The sequence below is a fragment of the Carcharodon carcharias genome, chromosome 28 (assembly GCF_017639515.1).
Source record: "Carcharodon carcharias isolate sCarCar2 chromosome 28, sCarCar2.pri, whole genome shotgun sequence".
In the NCBI taxonomy this organism is placed as follows: domain Eukaryota; kingdom Metazoa; phylum Chordata; class Chondrichthyes; order Lamniformes; family Lamnidae; genus Carcharodon; species Carcharodon carcharias.
Genome location: NC_054494.1, coordinates 21,616,204 through 21,636,928, shown reverse-complemented (window position 1 = coordinate 21,636,928; position 20,725 = coordinate 21,616,204). Strand labels below are relative to the sequence as shown.

At 40.9% G+C, this 20,725-nt stretch overlaps 1 protein-coding gene across 1 annotated transcript; it reads right to left on the bottom strand.

Annotated features, from left to right (window-relative positions):
• Nucleotides 1-8,805: 8,805 nt before the first annotated feature.
• On the bottom strand, nt 8,806-19,815 carry LOC121270845 (dual specificity protein phosphatase 13-like). The gene is made up of 4 exons (XM_041176374.1): nt 19,681-19,815; nt 15,616-15,783; nt 13,175-13,395; nt 8,806-9,391 (listed from the first exon to the last, which is right to left on the bottom strand). Exons 2-4 carry the CDS (start codon nt 15,780-15,782, stop codon nt 9,192-9,194), a joined length of 588 nt encoding a protein of 195 aa, XP_041032308.1. The 5' UTR covers nt 15,783; nt 19,681-19,815; the 3' UTR covers nt 8,806-9,191.
• Between the last annotated feature and the right edge of the window lie 910 nt (nt 19,816-20,725).

Genomic DNA, 20,725 nt, shown 5'->3' with positions numbered 1-20,725 from the left:
TTTTTTAAAATTTGGTTATTAGATGTGGACATCGTAGGCTAGTCCAGAATTTATTGCCCACCCCTTCTTGCCCTATAAAAGGTGGTTGAGAGCTGCCTTCTTGAACTGCTGCAGTCTGTGTGGCGTAGGTACAACCACAGTGCTGTTAGGAAGGGAGACCCAGGATTTTGACCCAGTGACAGTGAAGGAACAGCGATATATTTCCAAGACAGGGTGGGAACTTGCAGGTGGTGGTGTTCCCATGCATCGACTGGCCTTGTCCATCTGGGTGGTTGAGGTTGTGAGTTTGGAAGGTGCTACTCGAAGGAGCCCTGGTGAGTTGCTACAAAGGCTATGGGCCCTGACAACAAGTACTTCAATGGCTGCAAAGTGTTTTGTGATATTTTGTGTATGAGGTCTTTGTTTTGTTTCTTTTTTATTCTTCCACTCGGTGCTTAGCGCCTCCATGCCAGCTTTGTTTCAGTTCAATATTCCACTGTTCAATATTAAGTGAATTTTAATTTATGGTTACATTACAGCAGAAGCTACAATTTTCATTATGTACTCAAATTCAATCTTCAAAGAGCTAATGAACATTGAATTCTGAATAATTCTTTGCAATTTAAAAGCTAAATTACATTCCAAAAATTCCTTTAGTTTAAAAAATGTTTTATCAACACAATTACTAGAGATTTTGTGTATCAAAGATACTTTTAAGTATCAGTTACAGGATGGCAGAGAATTGCTTGAGGTCAATATAATTTTTTTCTTCTTGATGTAGTGCCAAGCATGGTTTAGTTGGTAGCATTCTTTCCTCTCAGTCAGAAGATTGTTGGTTCAAATCTCACTCCAGGACTTTTTTTTAATGCATTTATGGAAAGTCGGTGTAGTTGGCTAGGCCAGCATTTATTGCCCATCCCTAATTACCCTTGAGCACAAAAAATCAAGAATGACACCCCATTGCATTACTGAGAGAGTGTTGCACACTCGGATGCAGCCTTTCAGATGCAACGTTAAAACCAAAGCCCTGCCTGCCGTCCCGGGTGGATGTGAAGATCCTATGGCACTAACCTGAAGAAAAATGGAGGAGTTAGTGGGCATCTTGGTCAATGTTTATCCCTCTATCAATATCACAAAAAATCGATTTTTTGGTCATTATCTTATTGCAGTTTATGGGAACTTGCTGTGCACAAATTGGCTGCCACATTTCCTGGATTACAGCTGAGAGTTCAAAACTACTTCAGTGGCTGTAAAGCATTTTAGGGTATTCTGTGGTCATGAACTGCACAAAGCTTCTGTCTTTTTTAGATGTCCAAAGGCCAAAACCAACATCAAATGCTCCCAGGGTACATCATTTTTCACCATGCTCTCAATAATGCATATTAATGTGATTTTTCAGGTCATTCACTGCTACAGATACCATCCTCCACATACAGATTTAACAAACAAAACTTGTTTGAGGTGTCACACAGGAGGTTTGTTGCAAAAATGAGGGTTTAATTGAGTAAAGGGAGCATGGCAACATAGAATCAATGTTGAAAAAAGGACAGAAAAGAGATCATGGTTAATGGATAGTTTTTGGGCAGAAGCAATATAAATATTTGTGGCTCCAAAGAATGTTTTGGGATCATTGATCCTTTCGTTATTTATATGATCTGGGCTTGGGCATAGAGAGTGCATCAAAATATGCAATGCAACATAGTAATAGGGGTATTGTTCACTGTGAAGAGGAGGATGAACTGCTTCAAGCCAAGACTGATGGATCAGTAGTTTGACCAGACTGACGTCAGATGAAATTTGATGTGAAAAAATGTGCAGATGATACATTTTTGGACGGAGAGGAAATATTCATTAAATGGTCAAATTTGATTACAAGGTGCAAATCTTTAAACATGGGAGGAGACGTTGATGAAGTTGCATTAAAAAGCATGCAAGATCCAGGTTACATAAATGATGATATGGAGTACAGAAACAGAGGTCATGTTCAACCTATTCAAGTAATCTGTTAGGCCACAGTCACAAGGTTGTGTCCAATTGTCAGTTACCTTTTTAGGAGGTGATGCCCATATCATTGAGAGTGTGCAGAAGAGATTCACAAGGACCATACTAGGAATGAGAAGGTTTGATTATGAGGAAACAGTAGAGAAAGTGAGACTCTTTTCATTAGAACAAAGAAGGTTAAGAGGAGATCTAATTGAGGTTTTAAAATAAAGTGTATTACAAATTTCAGCTTTACATTAAATATTCCCTTGCTTTCTGCATCCCTGGTTGCTCCCATTAAGTGAACTCAGCATTCTAATGCTGTAACTGACACGTAGATAAAGCAACCAGCTTCCATAAAATATCATACATTGATACTGATACATTGAGAGACACGATATTTGTTTAAAATTAAACCTGAAATAAATACATTCAAAAGAGCTAATTGTGACAATTTCATTTCATTTAAAAAGTGAATGTGCAGCCACTGACCCCCAATGAACTAATGGGTGATTACTTCCTTATTGCTACACATTAGTTTCAACAAAATAAACGAATATTAAAAAATAGTCAAACACAATCTGCCACTGTTACTTACAGATAGTTGCCGTACTTAGTGAGTTTGGATATATATGAGGTAAGGGGCAGGACCAACATCAGGATCAGAGTTCCCTTGTCTTTATATCTATTCCATTCTCTGTTCCTCAATCTCTTTAGTCTCTGTATATTTAGGATGTGAGCTGCTGACTTTGACCTTCACCGAGGCAGGATCATCATTGCACAGGTGCTTAGACTATTTTTAACCAGAGTCTGAAATCCTAACCTCAGTCCCGCATTCTGGCTCCTACTGGCACTGCACAAATCCACATGTAAGACAGCATTAGGCTAGTCGGAGGAGTTGTCAATGTGTAATACAGCCTGAGGCGCATTGGGAGGAATTAATATATAATACAGCATGAGGAATCATCAAATCATGGAAAATACAGCACAAATGGCAGCTCTTCAACCCACCATTAACCTGTGCTGGCTCTGTAAAAGCTACCCAAATAGTCCCACTCTCCTCTTCTCCAGAGACCTGCAAATGTTTCCTTTTCAAGTATTTATTCCCTTTTGAAAGTCACTTTTGAACCATTTTCCACCCATTCTTTCAGGCAGTGCGACACAGATCATTATAACATTCTACATGAAAAGATTCCCCTTGTATTGCCTCAGGATATTTTGCCAATTATCTTAAACCTATGTCCTCTAATTACCAACTGTTGTGGGGTGGCTGAGTTGTACCATTAATGATAGAGTTGATCCTTAGACACTTCTTGAGTGGAAACATTAAGTTTATTAAGTTTATTTATAATGTAGTCAGCAGCAACCAGACCTGTGCTTTCAACCCCAACTCTATCTCTACATTGACTGGTGAAGTAGCCTGGGCTACTTTCCTATTGGTTACTATAGATCATGTGATCTTCCTTGACAAGCATTATTCTTAAAGGTATATTGCACACTAAATAAAACCATAATTACTACACCAGACCTCACCAATTTATTTACTCCAACTAAACACTTTATAATTTTGAACTATTAAATCTCTCTTTAATCTTGTCTGATCATTGGGGAACAATATCTTTCATCTCTCTACATAACTGAATTCTTACATCTCTGATATAATTCTAGCAAAACTCCTCTGCACTATCTCCAAGGCTGTGGCATCCTTCCTAAGTGTGGTGCCCAGAACTGGGCATAATCTCTTGAGGGGGTCCCCAATAATACAGTCTGAAGTGTGTTGAGATGTGTTCTGCATGTAATGCATATTACTAACTCTGATCCATGACTCTTGGATGTGCTGATATTTGTTACTTATTTATTAATAACCAATTTATAAAGATACTTAATGTTATGACACAGCGGATGGTAAATGCTGAGCTGCTCAAATCCCAGAGGGAAACTTGAAACAACTGTCACAACTGATTTTCAATTTGTATAAATTTCGAGATGCATGCCACAAATTCAGCCTATTCAAGGTCTTATAGATTTTATAAAACCAGATTAAACATTTATCAATAAGAGAAATGATTTTAAGCACATACATAGATCCATAAATTACTACTATGATAACTTCTAAATCCTCTAATCAATCTAACTCCCAGTTACAATTTTGTTAAGGCAACACTAAGACACACAGATTTTGAAAGACCCAGGCAAAGAAGCATGACACCCTGAACAGGTGGAATTCCGAGTAGGTTTTCTTAATTTAAGTCCTTTGAAGACAGCAGCTTGAGGTATAGAGGCTGAAGGCATTTCACACATTTGTAAGATCTTAAAAATGCCTTCCCTTCCAAACAGTCTTCTCTTCTTTATACATATCTTCCTCTTTGAATGCAAATACCCATTGTTTCACTATGTCTTTGGACTTTATCTCCCTGATAATAAAACCCTCTCATAGCACCAAGTTTTACCAGTAATCTTTGGGGAAAATAAACACACTGTTTCTAAACTTCACCTGGCTAGCTGACATATTTCACCCTTCCTTTGAAAACAATCTAATCGGGTTTATTTCAAAATGCAAATGTTCCCTTGATGCCTACATTTTTAAACTTCCCCATGTTTACCTAATTAACATTTCAAACCCTTCAGACCAGCTGTCTTTAATCTAATTACGTCTTACACACACACAGGCACATAGACACATCCCACTATTACCCTATTTTACAATAACTTCCAATAACATTATGAGAATTATTATATCTTCTTGACACTTACTACCAAATTGCAAAGTGATTTAACAAAAATACAGTAGTATATTAACTAGAACTCGCTGGTATTGTCTCATTTCTACATTAAACTACCTATTGATTATTGACTTATGGGGATACAAAGAATGCCCGGCAATGAAGAGAAGTGCTCAATGCTGATTTATTCTTCCATTCAAATTAGAGCAGGAATTTGGCGCCAAGTCAGTACGTTGCAATGTGTGGAGATGACAAGTGGTATTTGTTTCCACAGTAACTGCAGACCATCATGTAGTTTTTTTACAATGATGTAATCAGTATTCCAGGAGCAACGCAGTAAGTGACATTCCCGGAGCTTTGCAAACAGTCATGTTTAGTGATGTGTCATTAATCTATAGCAAGCAAATCCCTGTTGCTGTTCAAATGCCTTGGCAGTGCTGACAGTGGCATGAGCTGACCCCAAAAACAACTCAAGATATCAGCTCCACAAGCTGAATGATCTCCACATCTCTTTCTCTTCATGTGCCCTTTTTTTCAAAGAGGATTCTGTCATTTATTTCGTAAGATCGTGAAGTGGAAAAAAATTTTAAAATATAAAAAAATCAAACATTCATTATATTCTGGGGTTATGGAAAAATCACATTGTGAGAATTCTACGATTTCCAGCCTTGAGAATGAAAGAATTGCATCTCTAGTTCCATCTCTGATGCTCTAGTTTTCATTATCACAAACACATGACTCTGTCACTTGGAATGACTTTTGTAAAGTTGCAACATTTAACTGAACTTCAATTGGATGAAAAAGGAGGGGTGCTGAACTGAATGGACTGTTACATTATACCTTTGATGTCTGGTGCAGACAGCAGTGAATAAAAATATTATTGAAATGTTCAGCCTAATCATGTTCTTTTAACAAAAAGCAGGACAACTCCAACCTGGCCAATTACTGCCTCATCAGTCTATTCTCAATCATCAACAATGTGATGGAAGGGGTCATTGACAGTGCTATGAAGCAACACTTACTCAGAAATAACCTGTTCACTGACGCTCAATTTGGGTTCCACCAGGGTCTCTCAGCTCCTGACCTCATTACAAGCTTGGTCTGAACAAGGATAAAAGAGCTGAACTCCAAAGGTGAAGTGAGAGTGACTGCCCTTGACATCTAGGCAGCATTTGATTGAATGTGGCATCAAGGAGCCCTAGCAAAACTGGAGTCAATGGGAATTAGGAGGAAAACTTTCCACTGGTTGGAGTCACACTGAGCACAAAGGAAGATGTGATTGTTGGAGGTCAGTTATCTCCGTTCCAGGACATCACTGCAGGAGTTCCTCAGGGTAATGTCCTCAGCCCAACCATCTTCAGCTGCTTCATCAATGACCTTCCTTTCATCATAAGGTCAGAAGTGGGGATGTTCGCTGATGATTGCACAATGTTCAGCACCATTTGCAACTTCTCAGATACTGAAGCAGTCTGTGTCCATACATAGCAATACCTGGATAACATTCAGAATTGGGCTGATAAGTAGCAAGTAATATTTGCACCACACAAATACTAGGCATCGAATCATCTCCCCATGACATTCGATGGCATTACTATTGCTGAATTCCCCCACTATCAACATTCCGGGGTTACCATTGATCAGAAACTGAATACAACCAGCCAAAAATACTGTGTTTACAAGAGCAGATCAGAGGCTGAGAATTCTGTGGCAACCTCCTGACTCCCCAGAGCCTGTCTACCATCTAGAATACACAAGTCAGGACTGTGATGGAATTCTCTCCACTTACCTGGATGAGTGCAGCTCCAACCACTCTCAAGAAGTTTGACACCATCCAGGACAAAGCGGCTGGCTTGATTGGCACCCCATCCACCACATACAACATTCCTTTCCTCCAACACTGACATGCTGTGGCAGCAGTGTGTACCACCTACAAAATACACTGCAGCAACTAGAGTAATCCACTTGGCCAAAGATGGAAAACCAACTTCACCTTCCACTAACCAACCTGCATGTCCATAAAAGCCCCAGCAAATGACAGGATGACCATTATGTAGCCTTTGTAAAGATAGAATCTTATCTTCACAACGAGAATCTAATGTGTAGTGTGGCACTACCGTAACCATGCAAAGTGGGACAAAGGACAAATCCAGCACCCAAATCTCTAAACTAATGAACTGTCCTAAGCCAACATCAACAATTGATAACCCTGTGGCCTGGCATATTCCTCATTGCACTCTCACCATCAAGCTGGGGGTCCAACCCTGGTTCAAGGGGCAATTCTAAGGGGATACCAGAAACAGTATGGGATCTTAGAATGAGGTTCCAATCTACAGAAGCTACAATGCATGAGAAACAGGCTGTAAATGGTTCTATGTAGCCCACAACAAATGGATGAGATAAATGTCTGTCGTCGTCCTTCATCTAAGTCGCTAATGGTGGTGGATCATCAGGCAACTGAAAACAAGAGGAAGTGGATCCAAGAGCATCCCCATCCTCAGTCAGCATGAAGCAGTTACTGATTTTTGTTGAAGATATTTGTAAGTAAACCATCACCTTAGCCCTCTTTTGTGGTCCCCACCATGACAGATGATGGTATTGAACAAACTCATAGCCTCAATTCACTCCACATAGCATTAAGAAGCATTGTGTGCACTGAACACGATGAAGCTATGAACCTAAAAAGTAGGCTAATGTCAAAGACATTTTGCATCAGAGCTGTCCCCTAGCCTGGCCAGTCCAGTGTATCTATCTGACAATGTGGAAAATGTTCTGGTTTTACCCTATGCACAACAAAGGACAAATCTAATTCTGCCAATTGCCAGCCTATATCAACTTTTCAGCTCCAGATCTTATCATTGTTTGATGCAGGCAAGGACTCTGAATGCCAGAGGAGAGGTGAAAGTTGCTGCCCTACACATCAAGGCAGCATCTTTCAGTGAGAGCTAAAGGGAAAACTCTGCAGTGGTTGGAAGGTAGCAGATACAAAGCAGGATGGCTGTGGTTGTCAGAGGTCAATTACCACAGCTACAGGTCAACAATTCAAATGTCCCTCAGGGAAGTTTTCTCAGCTCAACAATTTTTAGCTGTTTTATCAGTGATTTTTCCTTCAGTCAGAAGTGGAGATGTTTCATCATTTTATAATTTTGAACTCTATTCAAAAGTCCTCCAAGGCATGGGAATATTAGTATCCTTTCATCTTTGCTGGTTTAAAGCTATAAAATACCTATCTTTGTGGGAGAGCGCTCACACCTGTCCAAGGGGTGCACACCACAATAATCTAGAGAGCCTTGCCACATCATCTACATCCCAAAAGGCAAAAAAACTAATTAATTAATAGAAACAATATTTTGAAATGTTGACAATAAATTGGAACTATTAAACTTTTGACAATTGTTTATAGCTCATGGCAATTTATTAATACTTTTCTAGATAAACACATGCTGCAAACCAGTTAGAAATACTGAGGGAAAATGATTGTGGGCATCTTCATAAATGCTTGACATTCATAGGACACCATAAAAGCTCTCAAGCTTCTGTGACTCTTAGTGTAATGTCTACCTGTTGACATTCATGTTGTGTTGACAGAAAAACGGTTCTCTCTTGGAATGCTGAGTGGAGTTTCCTCACATTTCCAATCTAGTCAAAATTAACTTGAAACAAATATGGCCACCCACAAACAATTTCTGCTGTATTGGGTCAGCTGTGGCTCCGTTGTAGCACTCTTCCTTCTGAGTCACAAGGTTCTTGAGTTCAAATCCCAGTCCAGGACTTGAGCACAACAGGCAGGGCTAACACTCCAGTGTAGGTGTGTCTTCTGGATGAAGCATTAAACCAAGATACCCCTGCCCTCTCACGTGGATGTACAAAATCCCATGGCACTATTTTGAAGAAGAACAAGGAAGTCATCCCCCATTGTCCTGGCTGATACTTATCCCTCAATTAACATTACATAAACAGATTGTCTGGTCATTATCACCTTGCTGTTTGTGGGAGCTTGCTGTGTGCAAATAGGCTGTTGAATTTCCTACATTACAACAGTGACTACACTCTAAAAGTGTTTTGTTGACTTTAAAATGTTTGGGATGTGTGGTGGTTGTGAAAGGCACTATAGAAATGCAAGTTCTTTTGTTCTTATGTTAAGTTTTTATTAATTCTTCAAACACTTATAAACAAGACTGTCTTAGATGCATTACATCAAACCATCAATCTCTGAACTATTTACTCCACTACATTAGTGTTCAGGAATTCTGATTGAACTGTTGTTACTGCAAGTCCTCTACTGACCCAAGTGATAAAGAAAAACAGTAAGCCTTGGTGCTGATAAAACTATGTTAATCTAATTAATAACAGTTCATCAGTTTTCAGGTATCCAAGAAGGTGCTGAACTAAATTGAAAGTCTAGGGTTCATAAATCTCCATTTGTATTTGGTGCGTAGATTCCTTTCTATAGAGTTATTTTGTAAATGAAACCTCCATGGGGTAACCACATGTTTAGCATTCAATGTCCAGTCATCTTTTCCGTTCTCTCATTAGGGCTTTATCAAGCTCTCGGAGTTGACTGAGGAAGCCGTTGTTAGGTGAGATATTTCGATGAGTGCTCACGGTTTTAATAGCCTCAACAAGAGTCATCTTTTCACAGATCATTAAAAATGCAAGGACCAGAGTTGCTGCTCGGCTGATTCCCATAGCACAATGAACAAACACTTTTCCTGTAAAAGAGGATAAATACCCATATCAACACACACTGTGCACAGAACGTTGTATGTGAGAGTGACTGATTTTCTAAATTAGATGACCTATGATGTGAGATGGTTACTTTGCCAATTTGCTCACATTATGTCATAATAGTAACTCTTTAGTGGACCCAATTGAAATCTCTCAAAATTGTTTTTAAATTGTTAAATAGACAAAGGGGACCCGAGTGTGATAATGGGTTAGCTATGCTGGCCTTTCACTCCTGCAGTCTGCGTTTATATCCAGCCCAGACTGAGCAGTGACTGTTTCAATTTCACCAAATGACATTAATTTATACCGTCTCAATCCAGTTGCAAATTCTAACCAGAATTTGGCAGTGAATTGGTTACCTTACTCACAAAGGTGACAAGAATGGCTGGCGTGAAGAATGGATGTGTTCCAATGGTACAATAATGGATATTTATAGCTTGTGTGTGTTTGATTTTTAGGTCAATAATTACAGAAACTGAATGAATGGCTGCTGATTCCAACACACATTTTCAAACAGTCACTTCATTGCATGGTGCTGTGAAAGATGTTCATGTAGCTGTCTATATACATGTTGGAGAACAAATGAGAGAGCAACACACAAGCAGAATGGTATTATCTCCTCTTTATCCAAATTGTCAGGCACCATTCCTGGTCTTTCCTTCTTGGCTCATTATCTGTTTTTCCTCATACCTCTAAGAAGCAACTTGAGGTATTTTTCTATCTGAAAGGTGCTATAGTGCTTTATAAATGCAGGTTAGTGATGTAAGGTGCCCTTCTAGATCCTGTAATTTCTTAGGCATCCCTCCAATCTATCGTGTTCTCCTTGATGAGATGCTTTCTTGTTGAGCAAGTAAAGATGTTGTTTTGATATGTTGTAAATTGAATACATACTCAGTATTAGACATGTGCTGAGCCTCAAGACTATCCTGTCCGCCGGAAACTGAATATGGCTAAATTGTATTATCATTTTGAAGATTTCTTCGTAATTCCTTCATGGGATGTGGGTGTCGTTAGCAAGGCCCATTTTTATTGCCCATCCCTAATTGCCCTTGAGAAGGTGGTGGTGAGCCGCCTTCCCTAAAATGGTGCAGTCCATGCTGTGTAGGTACACCCGCAGTGCTGTTAGGAATGTTCAGGTTTTTGAAGTCTGTAGGCTAAAACTTTGAGCTGTAAGTTTGTAATTGTAGGTGTGCAGGTGTGAGAGGTGGGTCTGCATGGAAACAATGAAAGAGCAGTAGGATTGTGTGAGCTCATAAGCTGGACCAGCACAAAATTAGGTTGGCAAGTAGCATAATTTTGTCATCCACCTGACAAATGATGCTCTGGTGTAGCCATACATTGGGCAGTGCCCATAATGTGGGTCATCGTATTCTGCATCTGTACCCAGGTCCTACTGGTCAGTGGACATATTCACCCCATCCTCTGCTCCCCGCTGGAAATGTGACTCTGTTCCTCCTTGGGGAGGCCATCCTAGGTACTAAACAAGGAAACCCTCCTTGCATTGAACTCATGCAGAACACCCACTTTATCTGCCATTATATGAGGAACTTGGTTACTGTACAGTTCAAGTTCTGTCTCCTATTGCTGTATTCATTCAGCCACTCACGCTTTTCCCTGATAATCTTTTTAATTCATAGAGCCTTTGGCACATTAAATGCCAAAAGTTGTCCATTAACTTAAGCAGCTGCATTGATGTTGTAACATGCTGGTTCATTTGGTTTATTTAAGGATCAGTTGTGCCTGATATTTGTGAGATAGCTTCAGCTGTGCCACAGTTGGTATCACTTGGCTTCCAAGTCAGATGGTTATAGGTTTGAGCCCCACTCCAGAGACTTGAGCAATAAATCTCAGTTAACAGTCCCCAGGGAATGCTGCACTATCAGTGGTGCTGTCTTTTGGATAAGATGTTAAAACAATAGAACTTATGGCACCAGTTTGATGAAGACCTGTGACTGGTCAATATCTATCCCCCTATTAGCACCTAAAACAGATTATCCGGTCATTATGTTTGCTATGCACAATTTGGAGATTGTGTTTCCTACATTACAACAGTGGCTACACTTCAAAAGTACTTACTTCATTGGCCAAAAAGCACTTTGGGACATCCTGAGATTGTGAAAGGTGGTTTATAAACACAAGTCTTTCTTTATAGACTATCTGGGACGATACAATGATTATTCAAGAAATCCACATGGTTGAATAGCCCAGTAGAAGGACGTGGAGTGGTCACATCATATTATCCTAATCCTCCACACAGTAAATGGTCCTGTCTTCACCCTAACTCCATCTGTCAGACATTCCCTAGACTCCTGTGGGACAGACTCAGTCCTTACATTGTTTCCTCATTCTGGTCTCACATTCCCTGATACATCCTCTCATACCACGTGTCTCTCCCAGGTTTTATATCAAGAATCAGTCTCTCAGTCAATCTGTATTGGACTTGCAAAAAAGACAACACTGCATCAGTCAAGGAGTAACACTGCCCATCCCCTGATAAAACTTACCTTGTTGCTTGTGGCCAGGTTTTCCTGAGTGTAGTTGCCACTTGCAGCCTCAGGCTGTCCAACCTTGCAGTAGGAGTTTCAAATGGGTCATCGGCCCCTTATTTACATCTACAATGGGCCTAATGTTTGCTTCAGGTGCCAAGACCACACCAATTCTTTCACCATTATTAATAAAGTAGGCGACGAGCACACTTCCAATTCATAACGAATGTCTGCCTGCCATAGAGGGGAATTAGGAGGCCATTTAACACCCAGAAAATGAGTGCTGCCTGGCCAAATTTCCAGGCCTGTGACTCTCGTCAGCATGTAACATATACATTGAGACATACAAGATCCTGAGGGGACTCGACAGGGTGGATGCTGAAAGATGTTTCCCCCTGTGGAAGAGAGTAGAACGAGGGACATAATTTAAAAATAAGGGTGTCTCCCATTTAAGACAGAGATGAAGAGAAATGTTTTCTCTCAGAGGGCTGAGAGTCTGTGGAGCTCTCTTCCCCAGAGAGTGGTGAAGGCAGGGCCATTGAATATTTTTAAGGTTGAATTAAGATAGATTCTTGATTGACAAGGAAGTCAAAGGGTGTAGGGGATAGGCAGGAAAATGGTGTTGAGGCCACAATCAGATCAGTTGTTGTCTTATCGAATGGCAGAGCAGGCTTGATGGGCCGAATGGTCTACTCCTCCTAATTCATATGTTCGTTATATATGCATAAGTTCAGGAAGCAGAATGGTACAATCACTCATTCTATATTTCATAATTTATCCTGGACTTGAAGGATTAACAAATGAACAACTGTTAACGGTTATCCATGTGGACAGGAACATCAGGCTTACGTTTCCTTTTTTGATATAGGGTTAAGAAAGGACCTTGATGCACCTCAGCAACCATCCAGTTCAGATAAAAGCTGCTTTTACCTCCATCATCTCCTTTCATGTCAGTGTAAGAATTGGAGTCTGCGTTTCTCAGGTGCGCTTTTCATCCTAGTTCAGGCCCCATGGACTATCTTACCTCCCACTGGGACATCAGAAGAGTTAAAATAGCACAGTCAATAGATCTTCTTTCAATACACGTGGCAGGTGAAATTCCAATTTGTTTCTATGAGTTAAGAAGGACCTTTTCTGCCAAGGGGCCTGAAGTATTCCCTCATTATTTATTCCACCACAGATAGAAATGGGTTAAAAAAAAAACAGGCACGTCGGGAAGCAACCCATGTGAAAAGATAGACTCCTGATCTTACTTGCAAATTACACTGAATATCTACTTACCACCAACTGCATTTAGTCCAGCTCTGATGAATTTTGAAGCTGGGTAAAAAAAGGAACTAAGATTGAAATTTGGGTCATCAAATGCTTCTACTCCATAGTAATGTATTCCCATGTCTTTGTAAAATGTGGCTCCAGTGTTAATGTTGAACCTTCCATCAGCAGCATTGAGGATGTGTGTAATCCTCAATCTCTTTAGAGTTGCCTTATCTCGAGCTGTCCACCTGGAGAACATTAAATAATTACTTTAATCTTATTTAGAACATAAACAGCTTCCAGCGTCTTGTTTGAGTCTGATGATTGGCAATTTCAATTGCGGTGTATGAGCTGGATTTTCACCGATTCGGTGAAAATCCACCTTTAAAAATGGTGGGTGGGTCCCGATTCCGGAATTCCCAACCTCATTCCCAGGGCTTTGATTTTTAACAGGGCCCATAAATGGTGTAAACTTGTTCAGGTCAAAAGCCTGCCCTCTGCGCTCCTGACCTGGCCAGATCCATTGCAAGACAGGCACATCCTAGTCGTCCGCAATTTTCATCAAATTGGGTCAGGTTTTCAAAGGGTCATAGTCCATGGCACTTCAGAGGGGACCTTATCTTGTGTAAATAAACATTTGTGAAATGGGCAGCATAGATCAAAGCATCAGAGCTGTCAATCAAGCAATATTTTCCCTGGGGTTCAGGTGTTTCAACAGGCTAATAGCTTCCTGGGCTTTCAGTCAAGCATCAAGCTGAGAGCTCAGACATCCATTGGAGTACTAAAATACCCGACCCCAAGAGAAAACATTTACACAAGATTAAAAGGTCTCAAGTTCTTGCAGTTTCTGCTATTGATACTTTACAGGGTCTGGATGATAGCCCAATCATCTAGTGTCAATCATAAAAAGGAGGATTTTTGAAGGAAGTGGAAAGTTACCAATGAATGACTTTTCTTAAAAGCTTTTTTTACTCAAGCTACTGTCATTAGTTCATTGGTTCTATACAGTGTATAGTGGGTGAATAGGTGTGGAAGTGCCATAGCTTGGCATGAGGGGGGTGCCATAGGAAATGGGTGGGGGTCATCAGGTGACATAGATGGGGCATGGGGAGTGTGTGGGAGTGAGGGGGTGTGAGGGGTGAAGGTTGGAGGGCCTTTCTGTTTTTCTTTTATAGCATTGAGGTCGGCCTTTTAACCAGCCTGTCTCAGCACCTGGCAGCCCTGCGGCTGCCTTCAATCATTTTTCGGGGTCGGCTGACCCGACTGCGGCCCACATGTGCAAACCCTCACAATGAAAATCCTGTCCTTGCAGGTATTTTCTCCTGAGGAGGCGAGACCCCTGTTACTTGCCTCAAGGATAAAAATCCGGGCTCACGTTGACCCAGAATTTGCTGCGGTGGGTCATCTCACAGGTGTCAATTTTGTGTCTTCATGCGGCCCGCCAGTTGGGTCCATAGCATAATCATCTGGCTTTGATACAGGCAGTGGTCTTCAGATAAGCCCCTGGGGTAAGGCTTGTGGAAGTGAGTGGGGGGGGATTGGGGAATGTCATAGACTAACAACAGCCTGCATTCATCACTCCCAGTTCTCTATGCTCCACGTTAAGTTCAGTGGGGAAAAAAGACGTATTTGCCTTGTCTCCATTGGATAGGCTGTTGTGAAGCTTGAAAAGTTAATCTACTTTCTCACCAATTTCAGAACAGAGTTCTTAAACAGATGCTAGTGGCCTAACACCCATTTAAGGCAGCCCTGAATATTGCCTGAGTTAATATACAATCAGATGTATTTCAAGCACAATAGTTTGGATAGAACATGCTATTAACTCTTATGCACCTGAAACAAAAATAGACAAATTAAATTATAGATATGTAAAATATAAGTAAACCTTAAGATAATTGAAATTATCAGCAACATTTCAATGGACATCTCTACTGGTCCTAAAAACCAGGCAGGTGGGAGGCTAAAGACAAGCAGATGGTTCACCAACCAGATCCGGACTAGTTCCAATTTTAACAGGGAAAGTTGTGCAGGTGAGTGAGATGGCCACCTGAAGCTGGTGAGAACCTGATAATTTTATGCAGCATTAACCTGGCCTGTCATAAGGTATGAGGCCTGTAAAATAAGTTTTAAACATCTTTTTGGGGCTTGGAGGGGCATCAATGATCCTTTGGGTCCTACACTTGCCCTGGACTCCCTCCCCATTGCTCTGTCCTCCCAGTCACCACCCACCCCTCCCCCGTCATCCACGACTTACCTGGAAGTGGCTGACTTGGCTTGGCCAGCCGCTTGCCCCCTGCTGGCAAAGAATTGTAAATGAAGCCCGGCAGTTAAAATCACCAGACTGCCATTCACAGGAACCGTTTCCCATAGGAAACATGCTCCTTAATAAAATACCCTCCCCACTCCCCCCTATTTTGCACATAACAAAGGCAGATAATTGAGCAATCTTCTTTAGACTGTGTTCTTACGCATCTCCCAGGTGAAGGTTTGGCCAAACCTGATCCACATGTCCACTTCCACTTCCTGTTTTGGTCCACATAAGATGGTTGAGCTCTGATACACTTGGAGGCTCATAATCTTCACTTCTCCTCTTCAAAGCAGACAGCGATACAAAGTTCTTACTTAATGCTTCCATTCTGAAATGCAAGATCTTTTTTTTATTATTATTTCTTCAGAAATGTGTGTCAAACAGTTTGAGAGTCCTTACTTCTTCTCTTTCTACAATTCAGTTGTAAATTTGCAATGCAAGTTCTCCATCTGATACATGACTGCATATGAAGCTGGATTTCAGTTTTACTGTTGAGACATACCCTTGATGGTTAGGCCAAATAGTTAGGTTGTTGAATGCATTCTTTGACACCAAAAAAAACCCAAATACTTTTAGTTAATCTGTGGATATTTACCTTCTGAGCTTTTGGGTTTTCACTCCATGTAAACAGACTCAGGCATTGGGGCTGGATCTTATGTTCCTGTGCAGGGTGAGGGAGGTGTAACAGAAACTGAGGGCTCCGCTTGCTCCCATCCCCGCCCTTTCTGTGCATCTAATCAAGCACTGGATGGTCAATTAGTGGCCGTCTGGGGGGGAAGGAGACTAATCAAAGGTGCATAGGAAGCTTGCTACCTGCCCCAAACCCCCCTCCTTGCTCCCTTCTGGCCTTACAGTTATTATTAGGGCCAGTCTTTCATGCCACAATATAGTCAGCTCTTGTGACTTTGAGTTAATATGAAAAATAATATTGTGATAAATTTTTGTTGCAGCTACATTCACACTGAATCAGCGCTGCAGCACAGGATACCATGCGGCACTGGGGGTAATGCTGTGGTCATGGCTAGATTTCTGAAGGCCCCTGCTCTCAGAAACAGTCTATATTTTTTATGCCTTCAATGAATAATTAAAAAAAAGTAATTAAGAATCATACAGACACTGCCACCTTCCCCAGCAAAATCTGCAGCTACACTCAAACATGGTCCTGGTGACAAACCTTTTCTACCACCCCTGTACTGCCTCATTTTAGCCAGTGCTGCCTCAGGGAGATCGACTCCAATTCAACAGCCGTCAGAAAGGCAATAAATAAATTTCCCTGACATGTCCCCTCAGCTGACTCTGTCACATGAGTTGGGACATGTCCTTAACTTTTACTTAAAGATTTGATAAGCATTTAAAAGCCCTTATGAAACCTCATCCCATTCAGCCCGCCTGGGCTCACAGCCTGCCTGCCAACCCTGAGGTTGGACGGGCAGGTCCATCAATCAAGTTAATTAGGTTTTTTTAATGGCCTTAATAGGCTGTTGACAGTTTGGTGGGTGCACAGCTGATTCAGCTGCACGCCCGCCGAACTGAAAGCCTAAATGACGCGGGGTGATGTCGGGACGCACGCCCAGTGTATCCCCGAGTCAGTGAGCGGGCCCAGCACCCACTCACCAACTGGAAAAACCTGCCCTAAGTTTGCAAAGACTCAACACCTGTCTTTTGTCTGACCCTGTCAAATCTGACTCCCTTAAAGGATAAGTGGCTAGTCATAGGAAGAAACATTAGATCTGCAAATGGCTCATTCAGCCCCTCAACCTTGTTATGTCATTTTCTATTAGACCAGGGCTGATGTACACCTCAACTCTATTTCCATGTCTATGTTCCATAGCTTTTGATACCTTGTCTAATACGAATGGATCAATCTCAATCTAGTAAATTTTAGTTCACTCAGCATTCCCCAGCCTTTTGGGGGCAGGGTTCCAGATTTCCACTCCTAAATGGCATCAGCCTAATTTTGAGCTGCAAAACAAATCTAGTTTCTTTAAAAGGTTTTTTAACGTGTTTTGATGCCTATGTGTCATTGTGTCTTATTAGGATAGAGGGGAGTCCACGTTATGAAAGAGTATTTGATTCCCATGTGCCTCGTGGAAAAATCCGCATTGAGCTCCTTTGATTCAGCTCTACCTATATATATTTCTCTTTACTGATTTTCTTTCATTTTCCCCCTTTATCAGCCACTCAAACCCACAGCTGGGAGGCAAAGACAGACAGGGGTATATGGTACTCCATCATGTCTGCCATTGCTGCTCTGCCACTGGGCAGCAGTATCAGTAATTAAAGGAAGATGAGATAGAATCCATCTGTCTTGCCCATTCCCTGGTATGAGGATCAATGAGGACGTTAACCTATGTCCTTATGCCTAGACCTTCTGCCTGAGCAACAATTTGCCAGGAGTTAATGGAGCAAATTATCAATATCAGATTACTCAGTTCATGTGGCTTTTATATAAAAAAATATGTTAATTATTGTGTGAATCATTGCACAGACTTTTGTTGTTGATTGTTACCCTAGAAGTGTCTGTTGTTGGACATGGCATTCTAATAGTTAAAGTTACTCTAGATGCAGATATTAATTCTCTTGATGGAGGACACAAATGGAAATCTGGGTAGGTCCTTACTGTAACAGAACATCTACCCAGACGTAAGGATTTTTCAGAAAAGAGCAAAACCGCAAAAGTGTTTGAATGATAAATTTGTACCGTATTTCACAAGGGTGCATCTTAACCTGAACTTCAGAGAAGCAACTCTCAATCTACATTATTTTTCAAACCACCCATCCTTATAGGGACTCTGTCCCACTGCAGAGCTCCCTCTAGGCTAAGACACTAATGCAATGCTGAGGGACTATTGCATAGTTGGAGGTGTTGTCTTTTGGATGAAATGTTAAACTGAGGCCCCATCTGCCCCCTCAGGTGGGCACAAAACTGACACTATTCGAAAAGGAGCAGGACAGTTCTCCTGGTGTCCTGGCATTTATCCCTGAACTAACATCTAAAACAAGTTCCACAGAAGAGTCATAGTTGACTCGAAACATTAACTCTGTTTCTTGCTCCGCAGATGTTGCCAGACCTGCTGAGGTTTTCCATATTTTCTGTTTTTATTTCAGATCCCCAGCATCCACAGTATTTTGCTTTCATTAACCTTGAATAGATTATCTGGCATCCTGAAATTGTGAAAGGTTTATAATGTGTAAATATATAAAAGCAAGTCTTCTTTCTGAAAGAAAGCAACAGACAGTATTGTATCAAATTATGGGCTCTCTTGTAGGTAAAATTGGCCCCTTTCTGGGTCTGTGCTGAGCTTGGTCATCTCAGTTGGAGCTGGGGTCAGGGCCTACAACCGGCTTCTATTTATTGCATGTGCAACTTTAGAAGCTAGTTCAAAGATGCAGTAAGTGTAATTATAGCCAAATGCAGCATTCCCACCTTGATTTTCACCACGTCTAAAAATAAACCCATGATAAGAGACCAATGTGGATTTCTCCAGGCACTTCTGTTGAATAAGGTTTAAGCCATGTTTAAAAATTGTCAAAGAATAACTTGTGGAAACCATATCAATTATTTGTTTGTGAATAAAATTTACTAGAGTGAATATCTTGCTTACATTAGTCATTTTCTTTGCACCTTGCTATGCACTTCGGCTGGTTGAATGACTGTCAAAGTCATTGAGACATGGGAGTAATTTTATTCTCTGGCCTGCAGGTGCTTTTGTTCTGTTTTTATTTAGTCATATCTCAGGACATTAGCTTCTACATTACTTCTTTAATTATCATATGTTGACAGTTATATCAGGACATCCAGGTGGATGTGAATTTGCATGCTAATATCTTGTGACAGTAGGACAGTCCATCCTAGCACTGACCCATGGGCCACTCAGCATTTACTAACTTGCTTTATTCACTTGCTTTTGTGGGACATACTGGGCACATGTTTGCTGCCAAGTTTGACCACATAACAACAGTGACTGCCTTATCATAAGGTAACTCATTGGCTATTAGGAACTTTTGAGACATGGTAACAAAGATCAGCCTTTGCCCAAAGTCGGGAAAACCAACCACATTTAGCTTTCTAGCTGCTGAACATCAAACATTTGTTCCGCTAAGCAGGCCACTGTACCAGCTTCTCAAGTGCAGAATCGCTTCTGTCAGCAAACAAGCAAGGATTGAGCCGACATGAACATGGTCTCTATCCCCCATTCCAAAGAGAAGTTGTCTGTGAACTTACCGTCCTCAGTTCTTATGTAAGGCTGTGAAGGTGTTTTGCGGGCTCCTCTTTCCTACTCCGTTCCCCAGTTCAGAAGTGATACAGTGTACACTCCCTCCCCTATCAGTTTACCGAGCAAAACATGTGACGCCGTGTCTGTGGGCGATGTCATCTTCGATGTAACCCGCACAAAGGTCTCGGGTTACTGCCAGATGTCAGCCTGAGTTACTGCCAGGAAATAGAGGTGGGACTAAAGGCTGATTAAATCAGGCTAGCAGACACTGGGGGAGCTTTTTAAGATATGCAATGGAAGGAATTGTTAAGAGTTACACTAAGTTGCAAGATGGAGAAAAAAAAACGTGTTGGAAAAGCTTTCTTTTTGAATCGGAGAGGAGCCATCTCATTATCGTCACACTGACATTACAAACAACTGATCCAAAATGAGTTGCTTTCTTATGCTGCGAGTTGCAAATAACATTTAAAAAGTGTCACATATAAATAGAAGACACTGAATATTCCAAAAGAAATCAGCTGCCACGGAAAATCCCAGACTAAGCGTTAACTAAGCGTAAAATTCCATAAATAACCCATAAGTTTGATTAAAACAAAATACTGCGGACGCTGGAAATCTGAAATAAAAACAGAAAATGCTGGAAAAACTCAGCAGGTCTGACAGCATCTGTGAAGAGAGGAACAGAGTTTCGAGTCCGTATGACTCTTTTTCAGAGCAGATACGATCATTTAATAAGAATAAAAACAGCTATTTAATCGTTGGTATCGTTATTCTCTAAGTGTTCTACAATATTCTGACATATTCTTTAATATTGTGATGTCATTACACACCGAATCATTCACAATGAATTATACTTCAATTTTGATAGTTGTTTTTTTTTTTAAAAAAACAATCTCTTAATCCCTTATCCCCGAGAAGGTTCAGAAGAGGACATTTCCCAACAGGGAGGAGGAAACAATATGACAAGTTGCCTGCTGTCAAACATCATCCTGAATTGAAGCCCGGGATCAAGATACAAATGTTGACGACTTTGTTTCAGAGTTGCCTGACTTG